General features: G+C 41.0%; 2 protein-coding genes across 2 annotated transcripts in view; one reads left to right on the forward strand and one right to left on the reverse strand.

The window, feature by feature from the left end:
* afap1l2 (actin filament associated protein 1-like 2) overlaps positions 1–21342 on the reverse strand; it is a 53742-nt gene that overhangs the window by 19368 nt on the left and 13032 nt on the right. The window contains exons 2-4 of the mRNA XM_078290663.1: positions 15549–15677; positions 9838–9903; positions 7502–7593 (exon numbers count right to left, since the gene is read on the reverse strand). Coding sequence (XP_078146789.1) covers positions 7502–7593; positions 9838–9903; positions 15549–15677 — 287 coding nt within the window. The remainder of the gene's footprint in view (positions 1–7501; positions 7594–9837; positions 9904–15548; positions 15678–21342) is intronic.
* Positions 4983–6500, forward strand: LOC139927979 (kelch repeat and BTB domain-containing protein 13). Its single transcript, XM_071920306.2, has one exon. It carries the CDS (start codon positions 4983–4985, stop codon positions 6498–6500), a length of 1518 nt encoding a protein of 505 aa, XP_071776407.2.

Below are 21342 nucleotides of genomic sequence, written 5' to 3' on the forward strand. Positions count from 1 at the left end.
AACACAGGATTCAGCTTCCATTTGGCCCCAGATGCCCTCAGGAATAGAGAACCGGAGTAAGAGGTTGTGTCAAGTTGGCCCAAAAACAGAATAAAAAAGTTTGGCCTTCCTTGTGACCTGCTTCTTTGCAGAGGAGATTTGCCAGTTCTTGTGTTCTTACCTCCCCAAATGAACATAGAGGTAATAGTTGATAGAGTAAAAAAAGATGTGGGAGGGAAAGATCGGGAGACATTGAAATATACAGTGTACCTAAGTAGAATGTTCAATTTAATGGATTCCAGTTTCACATTCTTTGTTCAGGTCGTAAGGTTTTGTTCACATAATGAGCACATGGATTTAATGATGATGCCTAAATATTTAATATTTAGACAGGTGAAAGGGTTTTGATGACTGGTTAGGTTTGTTGAAATTGTTCTTTTTCATAAAATATTTATGCCTCACAAACACTGATTTTTCACTTGTTTATTGAGATCAGTGAATGTGAATTAGGAAGACTATTTTCTGTGATGCATATCCCTAAAATATATAAAATATCACAGCCAGTAACAATAACAGTAATAAGGCTGAAGGCCAGGCTTCAAGCAGGGAAATCATATGGCACCTATTAGCTCTTCCAAATAAAATCATACTGAAGCACAAAAATAATTAGTACAAAACAACAAGCAACAGGGTACTGGTAACTTTTGTCTGTATTTTCTGTTGGTATCACGAGTGAGTCTATTGAAGCCAAGACACTATAATTTGGGCTAAGCCTATCAACTGCATCTTTCACAGTGCGGCAGATGAAGGAGTCATCATCAGATAGAAAGATGGGGAACAAAACAACATTCATGATTAATTATGATTTCATTTTACATAGCAGTGTTCAGTTTACAGTAATGTTTACTCACTAAAAGGGGGGAAAACAGAGTAAAATGAAATAAAATATTGCTATGGTGGTAATGGTGGTTCCCAACCTGTGGTGGGTCCTCAAATACCATGGTATGGTGGTAATACAGTTATTGGCACAACCCTATTTTACAGATCAACAAAGAAAAAACATAGGAACCAAATCATCTATCTCTATAAAATCAGGACAGCGTCAATCTTGATGTGGGCTGTCAGAGACTGTCAGCTCCCAAAAAGCTGGGATTCCCCTAGTTATGAGCCGTGTTCCCACCATTTCTTATTAGTGAACTAATACATTTCCCGTAATACATAGCAGATGCCGTAAGTTATCATAATAACTGATGTCATGTCATAATCCGCGTACAGTCATGATGACACATAACTTGTGTGCCTGATTAGCCTGCATGCCGCTAAATGTTAGGGTTGGGGAAGGGAAGGAGGATGTGTGGGATCTACTGGAGCAGCCAGAGAGAGCTGGGTGGTGCAGAGAAGTTAAGGCTGAGGTTAGAGAAGGTTAGGATGAAGATTAAGGTTAAGTTTGGGGTACAATTACAGCCCCAGTCTGTAATTGCAGTATGGTTTTCCCCTAGTGAAACACTGTCGCCCCAGTAGGGACTTTGCCTTTATTATTGCCTTTTATGATTTGACTCATTGTAGTGAAGACATTTGTTCACTCTAAAACTAGTTGATACAATAATTTACAGTATATGACAGTTAAACATTTTAAAGCTGTAAAATGGTTGTTTATAATGCTAAAGTCTATGAATTCAAAGGTCAAAAATGGCTGTATTTGCAGTTACAATTTGTTATAGAAGTTATAAAAAGCATGTTTTATTTGTGTAACTCTTCAAAATGATGCAACACTAAGTTAATATACCAAAATTTGATATGAACAAATAAATTCTGTTTGAGGAGTATCTGCCATACAATCCAATAGGAGATCAGATAGTTGAGGAGTTGAGGATAATAACAGGTATAGTGTATTGGCTCTTACTCTGGCCATTCCACATGAGTCTCAATAGCACTGAAATGGATGTGGCATCAAATTATACACTCTTCTTCACCTTCCATAACACCACTGGTTAAGAGAACACATTAGGTAAAGGTTAGGTCAGGTTCACTAGTTGTAGCTCCCTTTTCTTCAACTGGCTAGTAGGCTATAAGAGTGACTGATGCATGTTGTGAAAGGGACTGGTAATATTTCTGGCCTGGATGCAGTGAAGTGATGTCAGCACCTGGCTGTGGACTACAGAGCTGGGGGAAGAGAATGTTAATGAAAATATGAATGAAGCAACAGGAAGTGATCAGTGGGAGGCTTGAGATGAGTTGAATGTGGGATGGTAAAGTAAGCTGGGTTTATACTTCCGATGAGGATTGAGAAATGGGGAATGGAGTCAGATTTTTCTTGTCTGGTGCATGGGAGGGGTGGCGGCGGCCTATAAGTCTAGTGTGAAACTCCCTCCCAGAAATGTGAAAAATACAATTAGGCAATTATGGCAGACAGTATAAATTGCCACGATATGATCACAAAGAAAACACTTTTTGTCGGCAGGTTGTCTAGAACACTAAAATGCCAAAATGGATAGAAAAAATTGGATTCATTTTATCTGATTTATGAAACATAGATAGAGTAAACATTTGAAAACACTGTCCAATTACATCATCCACATACTCGCAAAAGCCTTTTTGAATAGCAAGCACCCTTCTGGCCTCTGGCATCTCGGTATTTGGCCAGCAGTCTTACCCAGGGTGACTTACAATAAGTGCAAGAGTAGAAAAAGCTTACTGTCAGCAAATCCAGTAATTATGGGAAACCTAATAAAGAGTCTGAGGGACAACAGTACCCTTGGCAGGCCCGGTCTGACAGTTAAAGCCTAGATACAGAGCAAGATGGACGACAACATGAATCACAGAGAGGGAGAGAGGAAGGACTCAGGCCAGTTTATATTCACAGAAATAAACAAGCATTCGGATCCAGAGATTGCAGAACATTTCACAGACTTACTAACTCACACTCCTGCAGATTGGGGAAAAACACTAAATTGAAAAATGATTTATTTGATGCACCATGTTACTGCTGTTAGTATGCAAGTTGCAATACATTACGCCATTTTGTTTGTTTTGATGTGACAGAAGAAATGTGGACTGTAATCTATGTGAAATGACATTCAGAGGAAAAGCCTTTGAAGATATGAGGCTGGAAGCTACAAACGGTCAAGAGCTCACAGCAACTTCACAAGAGAAAAGTGAGATTCTTCTGAGAAAAGGAGTTTTTTTGTGGTAAAGTATTATACATATATTGTGTATGCGCATGCACTCACCCACGCACGCATGCAAGGAACACAGACACACACACACACACAGCAGCAGCAGTGTAAATTGCTCCATAGTAAAAAAAGAAGCAGTTAAGGCATCTGTTATTAATTAAAACAAAGGGCCAGGCATTCCAGGGCAGCAGCAACTACCCCCCCCACCCCCAAACCCTCCAGCTCAGCCCCCCACCCCTCCCACCCACCCTTATCTCTTTCTCCCTCACTCTCTCTCTCTCTCTCTCTCTCTGCTGTCTCTCTGTATCTCTCTATTTCACTCACTCACTCATCTCCAATAAACTGAATCTGCCTGTTCTTCAGGTCAAGGCCAAAGAGGAGCATGATGAGCCATTCCACAGCCCAGCTGGCCTGATATGAAAGAGAACAGCGAGGGGAACATGCCAGGTGTGTGTCTACGTGTTTTTGGGTATGAGTGTGTGTTGGTGTGCGGACCCTTCGTCAATGTCAAGCGGTGTTTCATTTTTTTTTGCTCACTTTCTTTGTATTCACTCCTTACTGATACTCAGTTCAGCCCCTTCCCCTCATGTCTCACACACACGAAAACACACACACACACACACACGTCATCACCACAGAAACACAGGGTAAGAGGAACGGATCAAGGAGTCAGAGCATAAATAACAAAACGAGGAGGAGGAGGAGGAGGAGGAATAGGGGTGTGGTGGAGGGGCTTTGAGTAAAGAGTGGGAAAAAGAGCCCAAAACCGAACAGTCAGAGGAACATGGAAAATCCCTGGTTCCCATGCCAAGAATCCAGCACAGCAAAAACACACACACACAGTGTATCTGTGAGCCTGCTGGGAGCTCAGAGCGGAGGAGAAGGTAGTGATAAAAATAATCAGCGGGGCTCAGCTTTGGAAGACCAGATTGAGGAGAGCTCTCTGGGCGTCCTCACTGTCTCTTCACTACTTGTAACATGGCAGCTTTTTGGTTACAGATTTAGAATATAAGAGGAGGGGAATCACTTTGTATGCAAAAAGGAAACTACTCAAGCTAACAGTCGCATGAAAAAAAACGTGTACAACGGCGGTGGAACTGTAAATATAGCAATACATTACGTACTTTAGTACGTAATGTATTGCTAGTGGATACATTGTGGTGGATACATTCTTCCTCAGGCAGCAGTGGAAAAAAACCCCAATAAATGTCTGCTTTATAAAGCCTTTGTACACATTTATTTTTCTATTATTTTGCCTTCTTGGGAACCCTTTACCATTCTCCACCCTTCATGGTTGTGGTTACAGATTTACAGCCTACATCTTTGCTGTATTATTTGTGTGCCAATGTCTAATGCTATAAGTGAATGTTTAAACATAAACATACATGCAGAAATACAATTGAATTTGTGACAACCTATAACTCTGTTTAAGTTGTAAAGCCAACATGATCATGCAAAACTGAATAGGGTTTAAAGGGTAATATTGGCAGATAAGGCAATCATGAATTATTCAGCAAATGCTTAAACTAACCAATAGCGTTGTGGTTATGATAGTCACCAGTTGCCGGCTTCCACATTACCACTTACTGTAGATGTCAACAGTTTCCCTTTTCCTGCCTGACGCTTGCGCGTGGCACAGCTGCTATCTATAGCACAACTCTATTTTCAGACCATGCAGACAGGACGCAATGGAACTCTCACAAACCTTTATTTACCGTCAAGTCCTGTGGAAAAAATGGCTAATCTGTGTTCAAGTCACACACTTGTCAATGCATTGTCACTTGAGCGCGTGTTTTAGGAAGAGGAAGGACCCTGGCTTAAGAGATCATGGAGGCCTCTGAAGGCCCGGGGCTCAACCAGGATATTCATGCAGAGAATGCGACCCCTGATCCGGACGACAGACAGCACCAGGCGGGCTCAGTGAGAGTGAGGGTGGAGGAGAGCTGGTTCACTGTGGAACGGGCCTTGCTGGCGAGGCACAGCGACTACTTCTGTGCCCTCTTTCACTCCGGAATGATAGAAAGCCGCCAGGATGAGCTCTATCTGAAGGGAGGAGTGCATGCCAGGGGTTTCCTCATTGCCCTTGCTGTCTGCAGGGGCGAGGTTCCCACCATGAGTGACCCAGACGAACTTGTAGAAGCTGTGGAGTGTGCCGCTTTCCTCCAGGTTGCACTTTTGGCCCAGCATCTTTGTGACATTATTGACTCAGACAACTGCCTCTTGCTGTACCATGCGGCCTCCATCTTTGGGTTGCATACATTGTTTCATAGCGCTGCTCTTTTTCTTCGCGATTGTTACGACGACCTGAAGGAAGCAGCGGAGAGTACAATCCCTGAAGACCTGCTAAAATATTCAGACTCGTTGTCCCCTGCCACTTACATCGCTATAGGTACCCATTCTCCTTCTATGGAGCTCCTGCATGACTCCTTTAGGGTTGTTTGCTATCTTGATGAAACTGAGGCGGAGTGGAAGCACCTGACGAACCTCCCCACTCTCTGCAGCACCTCCATGGCCGGGGTGGCAGTCCTCGACAATCGACTGTACATCATCGGAGGAGTTTACGGTTATGGTAAGGACACAGTGGACAACAGTTTCTGCTACAACCCTGAGACAGGGGCCTGGACTGTTCTTCCTGGCCCTCAGCAGCCAAGATATGACTTCACCCTGCTGGGGCACGAGGGCCGACTCTATGCAGTAGGCGGCGAGTTCCAAAAACGGATCATTTCCACAGGAGAAGTTTACAACATTGAGAAGGGAGAGTGGACATTTATAAAACACGCACCGAGGCCTGTAGCATCAGCCGCTTGCGCTGTTGCAAGACGACGGATATTTGTTTGCTTCTGGAAGCCGCCAGACACCACAGACATCTATGAATACGTACCGGCGAAAGATGAGTGGACGCTCGCTACCACCATGATCAGGCCGCAAAGCTATGGCCACTGCATGGTGGCACATAGGGACAATTTGTATGTGATGCGCAATGGGCCCTGCGATGATTTCCTGCGCTGTCTCATGGACTGCTACAATATCACGACGGGCCAGTGGACAGCCATGCCTGGACACTATATCAACAGCAAGGGGGCGCTGTTCACTGCTATGATAAGGGGGGACTCTGTGTTCACAGTCAAACACATGCTAACTCTTGTATACACCATCACTGGAGATGCATGGAAACCCCGCAGGCAGATGAAGGGATTCCCAAAGAGCGGTTCACTGTGGACGTGTTTACTCAGGCTTCCCAAGAGCGGACCAGTTCAACCACGGCCGGCCGCAGAAGGGAAGGAGGAACAAATGCCTTTGCCAGACAGATCTGAGGGATTTGTGGAAGCCATACTGCAACTGTGAAATCACTAAACAACTGAAAACCAATGTAACGTTTGTAGGAATGTGGCTCTAAAAATGAAAACACGCTGATATTGGATGATATTGGAGATTATGCATACTGACCAAGACATGTATGTACTTCAGTAATGCACTCACATGCACTCACACATTTACTGGCGCACATATCTGCATGAACATACACACAAACACACACACACACACACACACACACACACAATCACAGTGGCTACCCCTAATCCTTAACTACTGTAGCAGCTGTTGCTAATCAGAAAAAATGCTCAGTGTCAGTGTGCATGTGCGCATGTGTGTCTGTGGGTGTGGGTGTGTGTGTGTGTGTGTGTGTGTATGTGTGTGTGAAGTTCAAAGGCACTGAAGGGATGTTCTAAACCTCTCATACTCTATGTTGATAACCGCCTTTTCTGAACTCACACTGGGCCAATTCAGAAGCCACTAGCCTCCCAGTCAACATAAAACACACCGCAGCTCTCTCACACACTCTTTTCCCCAATTTGTTGCCCCAAGAGTGATTAAATACCTGTTTCTGTGGGAGAATACACAACATATTTCAATAAGCCTCAAGCCTGTGATTTTGAGGGTTGTGGGAAATGTATCTGGCTTGTGTGGCTGTGCTTTTATCAAGCATAATAAAAGACTATGAAATACACTGGAAAAATGTCATGTTAATCCACAGTATGCCATTTAGAATATTTGGCGTGCTTAGAAACTGAAAATAAATGTCCTAGCTGTAACAAAAGATCAATATAGATTACATGTAAATTTTAAAAAGTGGAGTCGTTTCACAGTTTTTAAGATTTACCAGTCTAATATCATGATATGCAGTTATTTTACCCATGTGGGTTTAGCAGTCCCATTGAGGTTGAATACTCTATTAATATTCTCGTCACAGTAGCAGAGACTCAAATCACTCAGTGTGTTAACCCCATTGTTATTAGTTTCACATGTTAATCCACCTTGATGAAATCAAACTGTTGATCACTTACTGTCCTGGGGGGCGGCAGGTCAGGGAGACTCTTCTGTGGGGCTGGGACATATTTCCCTGCTTTTCCATTGACCAGGGCATCAAGTCCGTCATCTAGTCAGAAAAGAGTAAATTGAGATGTTAGTGGATGATAGAAATGTTAATCCTATGATAAATTTTAGGCTTATGGTGTTTGTTTGTCGTGAATGAAACTTAAGCCTTTTATAATGTACAAGAATTCTGATTAAATCAAGAATTTATCATGTAAGATAAAATTCATTCTTATTTTTTGCAAGCACTATTTCCATTCCCTGGTAATGGTTTGCACCAATTGTGTGCACAAGACCCTTCATTGTTAAATTACAGTGACCACATAACCCAAATCAACGGGAAGCATTTGTATGGTTATAGCAACAGCCCAATTACACCAAACACACTCCACCACAGTACATGATCAAGACGGTGGGGAGGCACTTGGGATAGGAGATGAAAGTATTATGGTTTGACCATGGATTGCTCCAGCTATTAGTAATGGGCACTGCTTATGTCTGTGAGTGCTAGTCTCCTGGCTACAGTATGGCTATGCCATAACACTCTGCTTCCTCTGTCTTCAGACATTCCACTTACTTCCTCCTTGAATACTGACATCTGGGTTAAATGCAAGCGCAGTGATAAATGTTCAAGTGGGAGCAGTCAGTAAATGTAGAAGAGGATTAGTAGAAGCCTGTTGGGCATTGTCAGCTGTTAACACCTTATCTCTAAATGTTTCTCAATGTATGTTTCTCAGTCTCAGACATAAACACATTTACATCCTGCTAAGTATAAAATAACAAAAAGAAACATGGTTTGCAAGGGCTTAAAAGAATGCAAAATCTGTGTTGCTCAGTATATTAAGCAAAATTCTCATGTTATGTTTCCATGCTGAAGGTTAAAGTCATGGAGGATATACTGAACTGAATGACAAAAATTATCTCTCAATATGCCTGCAGACCATCCTTATTTTATCATAGAGATAAAACTTGTTAACTTTTTTATTAGCATAATCTACTCTACAATGTTCATCTTTCTCCTGCAATGGATGCACAGAGAAAGCACGGGTTTCACACATAACCTATGAGACACCTTGAATTTCTTCACATCTCAGAAGTAGCCCCCGCTTTTCCCCTCTGTCTCTGTAGAAGAAAACCTGCGGCTTTCGCTAGCGTCTTTTGCTGAGAGCATGTGTGTTAAGTCTAGTGTTCGCTGAAACCACATTCTTCATCGCTGTCCAAACAAAACAGGTCAGTCTCAGATGGTGAGGAGCTACTAAGAAACAGACAGGAAATGGGGGGGGGGGGGAGAGAGGAGGGGAGATGGGGCCGCTGCTTGTAGCTTTTCACATGTGCTTATGACAGCTAAACACTAGAATCATGTCACCTTGAGTCTGCTGTGTAATGAGGAAACATATGTATTGGTGCAACCTCACAATACCATTGTTATTAATAGGTGAGCCACATGTAATTCTTGCACTGATCGAGATTATAGCCCAGTCTGCTTTTTTTTTTATGGGTAAAGAGTCACTGAGAACATTTGCTTATGTACAGTTTTGAGACACTTTACTTTGTAGTTTAGGGCAAATGTTTTGTTTCAGGGCAAATATCCAACATTTTACTCCACTACATTTACTTGATATCAGCAGTTACTAGTTACTTTGATGAGAAAAGTTTTGCTTATGAAAACACAAGTTCATGTAATTGATGCTTTTCAAAACTCGAGCCAGCAAAATGTTAAATGGAGAAATTACAGTCATCATAAGTGGACCACCCACCTGTTTTACATCACCTTCAGAGACTAATGCACCAATAATTGGACACTAACAATCACTGAAATGGAGTGTCAAATAGAACATGTACAGTAGGCTACTTAGACACTTAATTACTTTCAATATCAAATACTGCTGCTGAATTTGAAATAGAAAGCTTTGACAGAATACTATTCTATCAGACTATTTTTGTGTTTGGGTTTGTGTAATTCTTCCACCACTACTGATTTTCCTATTATTATAACATAAACAGGATCCATTATATGCTGAGTGAAGAAAACACAGGCATCCAGTGAAGCTGAAAATGCGCCTTAAAAACCATGAAAAGCCACAGAAATCATTTTATGAAAATGTGATGGTACACTAAATGGTTTGATCTTTTTTTTCTGAAAATTTGCTTTATTGTGCAGCATAATCCATAGGGAGAATAAGAGGCTTTTCCTCAGAGATTATATTTCAGCACAATGGAGATACTTTTCAGGAAAAAAAAAAAAAAATCACCACCACTAAATCTCAATAAAAATACTTTGGGAAAATGTAGCTTTTTAAACTCTCACCTTTGTCATCTTTGTCCTTTCCAGTAACAATGACTTTGTTCATGTAGATGTACTCCTCATCACCGCCTGAATGGAGAAAGCAAAATGGTTTACTGTATGTTCACATCAGCACAGTTCAGTATAGAGATCTTTACTTTATCTGGCCAGAAACATTAGCATTCTGATCAAGTGACTGTTTACAAACTGCTTAGAAATGTCAAGAAATAGCTGTTAAAATGTCACCAGACAAATCATTATCATCCCAAGCATGAGTGACACCTGTACCTCCAACATAACAGTATCCCAACAAATATTCTGCTACAGTGTATGCATTCAAACATTCACTCAAAATAGCTTACTATGCAACTACTGATTGCATTTAAAGCAGAGCTATAGGTCTGGCCCATAGCTACACTGCAGATCTAGTTCCCTATGAGCCGGAGCACAGCTTGAGATCCTCAGGCCCTTCTGCCTGTCCCTCAGTCTAGACTCAAGACTACTGGTGATTGCACTTTTGCCAACAGGGCCTCTTGACTGTGGAAAAGCCTCCCAAGGAACTAAGGCTAGCAAATTCAGTATTATCTTTTAAAACACTTCTTCAAACACACTTTTAAAGATTTACTTTCATGTAATCTTTTTGATTTTGTCTACCTTTTCACCTTGTGTCGTTTATGTTATGATTGTTGATTATTATTAGTAGTAGTGGTAGTAGTTGTAGTAGTAGCACTAGTAGTAGTGCAATAGTAGTAGTTGTAGTATTAGCATTCAATGAGTGAACAGGTTGGGGTGTAATATCTCACTCAAGGACACTTTCAAAGGCGGTTGATGTGCAATCATTGACAGGAATCAAAACTTGTGACCTTTTGGTTATGGGATGGTCTTTCTAACCACTAGGCCTCCCTGACACCAATAATGTATGCTAACTTTCAGTTCAGCATGTTCAGCTTCAACAGCATGTTATTCTTTGGCAAAATAGAAATGAGACATTTCTAGAATACAAAGTCCAGGTGAAGGCTACTACACACAATCAAATTGTTACCCCCAATGTAAACAAACAAAATTCATCTGCAACAGTAACGATCAATCTGCAACAAATAATGCACTGTAAGAGATGAATGTACCCTACACAAGGATGTCAATCCATGAGGCAAAACTGGTAAACTGATCATACTAATTCAACTTCCAAAGTCCAGACCCAGCTCTCCATTTTCAATTGATCAGTATCCCTATAATGATTCATCTTTTCCTCTGGTTTCATTAGCATACAGTAACAATCAAAGTTAACTAAGCATACATAATCAATTACTTTGAACGTGACAACAGTAGTGAGTCATTCTAAGGCAACTACTTTGTCTTTGGCAGAATACAAGAGCAGTGAGCGAACTGTGGACATGCTCAGCTGCGGGGAAAGAAACGTTCACAATAAAATGATGTAGCCAACATCTTGCTGTTGCAACAGTTATGCTAGGGTTTTCACCAAAAAGGTTTTACAAAGACAACAATTCTTCTGCCATAACACATGATCAATAGCTGCCAATCAAATGCATTCAAATTTGCTTAAATATAACATAATTCCTAGATTTCTAGATTGTGGAACCATGTATGTAGCTGTATCCTACCTTGGTGGGATAACCGCCAATAATTCTGTGCCTGGTGTTAAGAGGTACAGCAGACCTCTCCTTGAGCTGGCATCACTGAGCAACAAGCATTTCGGCCAAATTAAATAGCAAAAAGTTGTTTTCAGCCGCTCTATAAATTCATAAGACAGTTGCCGCCATCCTTTTATTGTTATTGCAAGTCACTGGGATTTGCCTGTAAACACAATTTTGAGCCTGTGCCTAAATCAGTTTGACTTCAAAACATTTAACAATACTATCACTTTTGGCTAGAACATAAGCCATATACCCTTCTGCCAAAATGATCACTGAAGTGATTCTCACAATATGTTGTTTGCTTTTGCATCACTCTGTCATGTTGCTGTTACTTATTCACTCTTTATTGACAGAATGATGTGAGTTGTATGAAAATCAAATAAAAAGTGGGATTTTATGGTTCAGAACTGTGATAAATGAATCTCATTTTGCTGTAAAGGTTTAAACATTCTACTAAATTGAGTCTCCAATCCATTGGAACTGAAGAAGCTCACTTGACACTTGACATCACTGCTTCAAGTCTTGAGAGAGACAGCTGTCCATATTCACAAAGCGATTTAACTGTACAAAATCATAAGAACAACATGCAAATACTGCTTCAGGAAGGATTTACTATTAGAATGGATGGGAAAAGTTGACTCCACCTTAGTACCAAACAAACTTTCATCATTTGTTTGTCAAACGTCCAGGATTAAAGGGGAACTTCACCCAAACAAGTGGCCCATTGTGCAGACAGACGGGCCCATTGACACCCACTCTCACCGTGGCCTGCATTCATCTGACATTAGTCAGAGAGCTCCATGCCAACACAGATAGAGCACTGTGTCACTTCTATCTTTGAAGTTTTTAAAGATCATACAACTAAAACTATACAATGCACCTCCTGAACCTCCTTCATCTGCTCTGTCCAGTTTGGACTTTCCAGAAGGTTACACTCTGACCATAAGGTGCCACAGTGTGTGACAGTTCCACTTCCACACCTTTTTCTACGTAGGATTCATATTGTCAAGCAACAATAGTGTGTAAGCTAGAGTCTTTGGCTACCAGGTCCACACCGCTGATTAGAGAAAAAATACTATTCTTTCAGAGGCAGTTTGCCTTACAAGACAAGTTAAAAATACATTTAAATTAACATAATTACAGTTCCATATCCAATCAGACATACTGATTGAGGATTAAGTACATGGCCTTAACATGGAGGGAGGGGCTGCAACTCCCCTGACAGATGATTAAGGGTGCCATTAGAGACTAAACTTGACTTCTCTGCACACTCAAATGAAAATATTTACCGGGCGCTGTGCACAATAGTATCCTCTAGGTTATATGCGGAGATGATGAAACTACATGTCACACACCAACGCTGAAGTTAGTTCAGTGAGAAAAGTACTGTGTTTGGTTTAATGTGTGTCTTGACATAGTGGAGTAATTACAGGCTGGCTACGACATTGCCATAACTTGCCACATAAACAGTTTGATGGAAGGACTTTTCTCAAACAGTATATCCTGCGGGTTTGGCATAGGAGGCTCCGACTGGTTACTGTAACTTGTTATGGTAATTTGTTCCGGACCTGCAGTGCATTTCAGAGGCACTTATCAGGAAGGTCATCTCATTGCATTAAATATTTTAGCTGACTAAGATTATACCCTGAGAGGAAATCAAACAAAACTCTAACCTTGGGTGATACTCTGGAGAAGGTTTCTCCTTTGAAATAGATATCATGAGGTGAAACCAAACGGCAGCCAAATGAAACGATGTTTTGCCTGTACAGTGAAAACAGATTTTAGGGGAACAGAGTTGAAATGCTATTTATAAACTGCTGCTCAAAGGAAGTGAGCGTCCCCAGAGGATAAATGCAGCTTTGGAAAAATGATACAGCTTGGAGCCAGGGGAGGAAGTATGGAGAGACGAGTCCAGGACCTGAACATGGAAAGGCATGACTGCTGGTGTGTGTTCGTGTGTGTCAGTCTGTGTGTGTGAGAGAGAGAGAGAGAGAGAGAGAGAGAGAGAGAGAGAGAGAGAGAGAGAGAGAGTTGCGAAACCCATGTTGGGTCTTTCGATCCAATAGCGATGAAAAGAATTGGTTCACTAAAACAAGATGCTCGGTCAAAGATCCTATAGGTCAGGACTGATGGTTTCTGGAACAGCTGCTGTCTAATTCTTTCACAGCTTGAAGCATGCAACTTTTCTCTACATTACACAGAGTTACGGTTTCTGAGGGAACAGAAGGTTTTCAGACGTCACTCCTTTTAAATCCATTTAGTGCACAGTTCACGAACAAGACTAGAAAGTAGGATCTGAGGATGGGGAAAGACTCATTGCGGGACTTGTAATAAAATGTAATAAAAAAATGTCAAAGCTGCCAAAATGTGTCAAGTCTGATATGTTAGCATGGGAGTTAGAAATGCTAGCAAAAATATTAATTCAGCCACCACAGAGTCGAATTCAGCTACCAAAGAGAGATAAATGACCCCAAATGGATTTGATAATGAAAGCCTGCAAGAGTATAATTGTCACATGGTGGTTACTGAGAGTTTAAAATAGCAAAATAATACCATACTGGCTTGTCTGATAGCTTTCTTTAAGCAACGTAAGCTCTGCTGGGAAACAGGGTCTGGGTAAACGTGACATGAACATAAGGTACTCTGCATAAAGGTTTGTTGCAAAGGTTACATCAATGTGTCAAATGGTCAAAGGTAAAATATATTTGAATGTGAAATATTTTAAAATGTAGATACAAGCCACTTCGATGCAAGCGCTGACTGTGTTAATAATAGCCGTGCGTGTTTAGCAATTACAGAAGTGTGTTTTCTTTTAGTTGACTTCAGCATCATTCTACTCAAAAGCGAGAGACTCCCCCGTAGTAGACTTCGTGACGACTCATTTCTAAACCAGACAGAATAACTTCCTTACCTGCTACTTTTATAGTCAATGCATTTACCAACTTAAAGTTTGGCATCTCAAATCTGTTTCCAACCTTCCACTTCCACTTTGTCTTTACTCAGAAGTGCCGGAGCCAAACACCTCCCTGTCTCTGCCTCTGCTTTCACCTTCCTGGCCACCTGCAAATTCCCCTTTCTCGGCTTTCTCTTTGCTACCGAATCCACAGGAAAACCGACCTATTCCTGTGGATTTAACCAGATTTTGGAACCATCCCATTAAATCATGAAATCAAACCATTTTAACTGGTGCCATGGGGTGGGGTCCCCTCTATTCCAGACTATTATTCACTACCACAACTGCATATGTTTAGCCATTCTAGACTTTGTTGCTCCATTCAAAAATGAAAAGTCAGCATCAGGAGTCTTGTCATTAATTACACAACTGGGGCTCTAAAAAGAGAATGTAGAAAAGCATTCTCAAAGCAAAAAATTATCAAATACCTAATTTTCAGGTATCAGAAAGCCGTTAAGGATGCAATAGCGCAATCCTTGGACCTTGTTGTTAAACTCTACCCCAACTACAATATTGAAACCTACCTACATAAGTGTGAAGATTTTTTTGTATTCTTCACCAAAAAGGTCAAAAATATGACTCCAGACTGGATATAGACAGGAATAACCCTCCTGACTGGGGCTTATCCATTATGTTGGAAAATGCTGCTGTTCTCAGTCATTTTGAGCCTATTTCCATATTGTTTTTAAAGGAAAACCTTACTCTCCCCATATGGCGCTCTACTTGTTGTTCCTAACTGCACAAACGCACTTAAGAATTGCCTTCCAGACATCAAGTGATGGATGAACAAATAATCTTGTTTAGCACTTCCACTTATATAAATTTGTAAACTGCAAACATCTATAACTCTGTCAATAGCCATCATAGCGATAACATCATTTTTCACCCAGTGGAAACTCATGAGCATCAAGAATTTGCTCTTTAATATATTGTTTTTAATCAATATAGTTTATTACCTTTTGTTCATATCCTTAGTACCTTTTACACTTTACCAACCTACACTTCTATTCTTTACTGCAGCAATGACCCAATTTCCCTACAGGGATCAATGAAGTTCATCTTATTTTACTATCTTATAATCAAGGACTGGATTTTGTCCAGGTCTGGTCTGAGTTTTTCCTCCGTACCATTGGAGGCTCTGTAGGACTGGAGCAGATCGGACAGCAGGCCCTTCTGGATGGTGGCATTCCCACTCAGGTTCTCCTTGTCCAGGACGAGCAGGAAGCGGTGGAGCTCCACCAGGAGCTGGTCCAGCACTGGAAGCAGAGACAGAAAACAAGAGTTTCAGAGGTGTAGCAAGACCAAAGTTCATTAATTTTGCCATTAGTGATTGTTTATTGTTTATTATTGTTTATTAAATGGATCCCCATTAGCTGACGCCTTGGCCAGGGTCGAGCTGTTTGTGAGTACATTAAGGACGATTAAAAAAAAAAGTGTCATGAATGAAGCCATTGTTTTAATCTATTTGGTAACACTTTATTTGGATAGTCCAATGCTAATACTCAACTAACTATGAGGTGACAAAAAGTAGATGTTCAACAAAATCTCACTTGCTTATTTGGTTTTTTGGACTTTATTGGACTATCTAAATAAAGTGTTACCATATTCAACTACAGTTCAACTACAGGACAGAGTTTTAACATCTTTGCTTTCAACTGCTACTTTGTTGGCCATCTGATTCTTACTGCCTTGCTTTTGTGCTGCAAGCTGAGTATTATATGCCAACATTTTTCATGGTGTTGAAATAATAAAGTAATCTCCAGAGTCTGTTTGTCAGCAGCAGTTGATAACCGTTCAGCCCTCAGACCATTCAGTCTCTTCTCCAGGCAGTTCATTCAGTTTTCATCTACGTATCTATCCCTGTTTGTTATTGACAGTTGCGAGTCTGTTTTGAGCTTGTTTTGACAGCTAGATGGGTTCAGTGAAAGGTCAAGGCCGGAGGAGGGAGGGGCCTAGGCCGGGGTCGGCGGGGCCACTGTGTCTGGGTGCAGCCCACACACATCCTTCAGGGGTCAGCGCTGAGCTCGCAGCCCTCTCCTCTGTGTGGGGAGCTCTTTGTGTTTCCCTTCACTGTCTCTTGGCCTCATGAATAGGCCCCTTGCTACAGTGGGCCTCAGTGCGAGCACTTCAGAAGAAGGCGAGACAGAGGGGAAATAAAGAAGAGGGATGTTATTAAAGGAGAAGGTGGGGCAGATATCGGTGGGGGTTTCATACTGTACTTACATTCTACAGTGTCTGAAATCCCCACAAGAATGCATGCAGTTATCTTTTTTAGATGTTTCCTGTGTGGTCTATTTATTGTTATCGGCTTTGAAGTAGCTTGTTTCTCACTATATCCATGACCATGTGATTTATGTTAAAAATTGTAACGAAATTCAACCCCGGAAGACAGTGTTTGTCAGTAGGTGCAAGGTAGGAGGGAATGTGAGCTATAAGAGTAAATAAGAGTTGCAGTAGCAGCGCATCCTTTTTAATAACACATTAACATCAAAATCAAATCTTCCTTTATCTGCAGGCGATATGAATTGTAAACCTAAAACTAAGACAAAAACTAAAGCAAGAAAAAAACATTTTAGTGGACTGAAATTGAAAACCGGAGACTATTAAAAAACTGAAACTAAACTATAATCACTACCTCCACAAATAACTGATACAAAATAAAACATTCCACTACCACTTTCATTTTGAGTCTTTTGGTCAAAGCAAATTCAGAGTGCAGTGGATATTGAAGAGAACTATCTATAAATGAGTAAAGGCCACATCTACTAACATTACATTGATTAGCCTAACATACTATCAAATTCCTAAGGTAACTCTCCAACTATGTGTACTTGTGCTTTCCTTTTTAAACACAGGACACATGATGAGTAGCAACTCAAGACAGTCTCCGTATCCATGACAGTCAAAATACTACTGAAGCTAAAAATTAGTAAAGTAAACATTTAGGTAAAATACAGAGGTGGGATGTAACAAAGTAAAAATACTTCATTACTCTACTTAAGTAGGATTTTCAAGTATCTGTACTTTACTCAAGTTTTTCTTTCACTGAAGACTTTTTACTTTTACTCACTACATTTCAAAAGAAAAATCTGTACTTTCTACTCACTACATTTTCAAAACAGACTTGTTACTCTCTGGAAATCATCAACTGATAGCTTCCATCCCGGAAGCAGCTGATCAAGAGCCAGATGTGATTGGCTGCTTGTTCAGCAAAGCGACACCACAAAGGAAGGAAAGGGACAGAGAGAGAAGCAACACGAAGAAGAGAGAAGCAACAAGAGAGAGAGAATTAACGTTAGTGAATTCAGCTGCTAGAATTAATGTTTTTGATTTGAGCTGCAGACTCTTTCTCATCTGGGATTCAGAGGAAAGCTCAACAGAGAACCAGTTCAGAACATTAGAAATGAATTTTGGAGAACGACTTTTACTTTAATACTTTAAGTAAATTTAAGACCATGTACTTTTATACTTTGACTTGAGTAAAGGATTTGAAACGGTACTTCAACTTCTACCAGAGTATATTTTTAGATGAGTATTTGCACTTTTACTTGAGTAAGGAATTTGTGTACTTCTACCACCTCTGGTAAAATAGAAACTGAACAAATCCCATCTGAAAACTTGCTGAAACAAAAGTGAACCCAACAAAAACGAATGCAAATCACAAAACTATTTTAACCGTGGTAAACAGCTCCTCTCTGTTTGAACTCTTTTAAAACTGTCAGCTAGTCTGTTTTAGTGGCTCCTTCCGGCTCAAACTGATCGCTAACCAGGCCTTGAGGGGGAGCAGGCTAATGCCCGCTTCCCACACTCCCACACATCAAAGGGCCTCTGAAAAAGGGGGAGATTTCTGCAACATAAGGTGTCAAACCCCTGTGAGCGAGCTTTGCCTTTCGGAGATGACGCTAGGCTTTCCCAGAGCTAGCTAGCTGCGTTGTTTTTATGGCTCCTGCTCAAGCTGAGTCAACTTCTGCTGTGAGGCCCCACGTGAGGACCTGTACCGTGGAGAACATCATTACTTCAGACTCCTGCTAGAGAGGAAGGTCACACACACACACACACACACACACACACAGGGGATCTGAACTAATTAAAATCTGTCTAACCAATGACAACGACACTCAATGACTGCAATTGACTCCTCTATGTGCTGAAGTTTTGCTAGACCGACTGAAGCCGCACATATACTTTCACTATTGGGACACACATTTTCAGTAATTGTTTAGCTCGGTGTGTATCTAAACATTTTTCCAGCTCCTTCTCCTTGTGTGTTTGCAGAGATTGACTCAGATGGCCTTTTGGATTGGGGGACCCTGGGAAAGGGAGTCAGCTGACTGGACAGGGAGGTCCGCAGCAGGCCGTCTCCGTGGGTTACGGCTTGGCTAGACGCCCACTGCACATCCAGTGAGTGACCACAGCCTCCACAGCATAAACAACCCACTTCTCTAGAGAACCCAAAAGGAATCTGTGAGACCATCGGTGATTCAGACCACTACACTGCTGTTTCGGTCAAAAAGGACTTGGGTGAATGGATGAAACGGTGTAGTCTAAATCAACAAATCTCCGGTGAAAATATGTTAGAATATCCTTGAATGGTTGTACAACTAACGAAAGAACTTTACAGCATACAGTTTGTGTCTTTTATTTGTTCAATTAAAAGTTTCCACACAAGGGGGAATTTCTCTTCCTCATGCCAAAGGTTGCACTTCCTGGTTTTTTTCATTCACGACAGAAAAAGAGTTTGTTTGATATGACCCACATTAGTGCTATCCATTCCCATATACTGTATGTTTGAGATAGTGCTCTGATAAGCTGGCAGATCAGTCAGGTGAATTTGTCATGCTTGGGTGTGCTAGGACAGAAGAATGGAAGAATGAGAATGAACTATTGGCTGCTACAATTTGTGTTTAAGCCCAACCTAACAGAATTATTTGGTGCTTTAACGAAACTTCAACAAGATCCACCATGACACTAAACAGATATAGACAGAAAGATCAAACCAGAGATTATCTACACTCTTTTTTTATCTAGTCTACTTGGCAAAACATTTTTTTTGAAAATATAAAACCGTGGGTGGAAAGATCAACTATGCACTAAGAGAGGAGTGTTCATGCATTTTAATATTATGGAGTAAAATATTCATGTGATAACAATTCTAGATTGGACTGCATAGAAGCAGGGTAAGGCAGAAGGGTTAATCTAGTTCTGTATTCATACTCAGAGAGACCTGGGTTCTGGCCCCAGCCAAGACTATTTGCAAGTTATAATCACGCCTTGTCTGTTTCCATTAATTACTTTGTCTGAATGCATCAAACACATAAGGAAAATAGACTGGCATCACATACGGTAGGGGATGAAAAACTGCATCATGAAGTGCTTGACTTTCTAATACAAAGGTTGACATTAGGTGACATCTAAACATGCGTTTTACATGATTTCAAGGCTGTATTTTGATTTCATAACAGGTTATGAAAGTAAAAAATAAAAAATCTTAAGGCAAACTTCAAGAGTATGACTGCATTTAAAATTTTGCATTCTCATTATTTCTGAAATGGGGCTTTACAGAATACGAAGAGAACGAATTGGAGTCCATACCACCATTGCCCTTGTTAAATTTGAACAAATCACCGTCTGGACAAGGGGATCTTGTCAGGATCTTGGCAGCATTGCTGATCTGAGAAGCTTGAGGTCCTGCTCCACACACCACTACTGACGAGCCACGTCTTGGCAGACATGAGCGTAAGCATTTCACTTTATTAAACGAATCAGGCAGGCATGGCCACTCATTTCAATCACACTGTTTCCAGGTTAACTGGGGTCGCTGCTACACTCCTGCTCCTCCATGGGGTAAGTCTCTAAAATATGCTGGGCCTGGATTGTTAACTGGCCAAGTCTTAATTGAATCTAATTAGTTTTTCCTCCACAGTTTACTAAGGGAAGCGTAGTCTCTCCCACAACTGCAAGAAGTATCTATTGAAAAATTAATGGGTGTTTGGAACCATGCTGCAGTGGTAACTGTCAAAATAAAGGAAAAACCAGGATAAAGTGTCTTAATAGGGCGTTGGGCCGCCACAAGCCACCAGAGCAGCTCCAGTACGCCTTGGCATATACTGCAAGTGACTAGAGCTCTAATGGAGGGATGTGACAGCATTCCATCATTTGGTGTTTTGATGTTAGTGGTTGAAAACACTGTCTCCGCTCCAGAATCTCCCATAAGTGCTCAGTTGGGTTTAGATCTGATGACTGGGACAGAAGCAGTGTACGTGTTACATCGTCTCCATGCTCATCAAACCATTAAAGTGACCACTCATCTTCATCTTTCTTCTCATCTATCATCTCACTGCATCTGTCCGACCCTCGAAATAACAACTCCTCAAAACCTAGCGTATCAGTTCCTCCACAAATAATTCCGTTTTAGAAGTGATGCAATATTTGTGCTGCTTTCATGCATGTTTGTGACTTTGATCTATCGAAACGGGTGGAAAGCTAAAGAAAACAAAAACAAGCGGTCTTCGATGAAATGTGAAATTATAATACTGCTTAAACCTGATGATGCAATAAAGGCCGCTGAAATGTAAGCCGGGTCTTTTGCTTGTTCAGCTTGGAGTTGCTCTTCGAGGTCTGCTCAGGACACATCCTCTACTCTCTGAATCACAGTCATATTTTGGGATGTGGTGCAGATGTTGAAAATAGCAAATTTACTCACATGGCTTTCTTTTAGCCTTGCTAAGAAGTGCATGGTACACTTACAGAGCTGTTATATAACAGGTTCTGTCTGTCTGGTTGTCTGCCTGCGTATCTACCCATATACTCATCCACCCATCCACCTATCCATTCATCCTAATCTCTTTATATAGTCTTTCTACAGCAGTATATATCTTTAGCACATTTGTTCTCCAGATGCTGATAGTGAACAGAGGACTT

Source organism: Centroberyx gerrardi, chromosome 20 (assembly GCF_048128805.1).
Source record: "Centroberyx gerrardi isolate f3 chromosome 20, fCenGer3.hap1.cur.20231027, whole genome shotgun sequence".
Lineage (NCBI taxonomy): Eukaryota > Metazoa > Chordata > Actinopteri > Beryciformes > Berycidae > Centroberyx > Centroberyx gerrardi.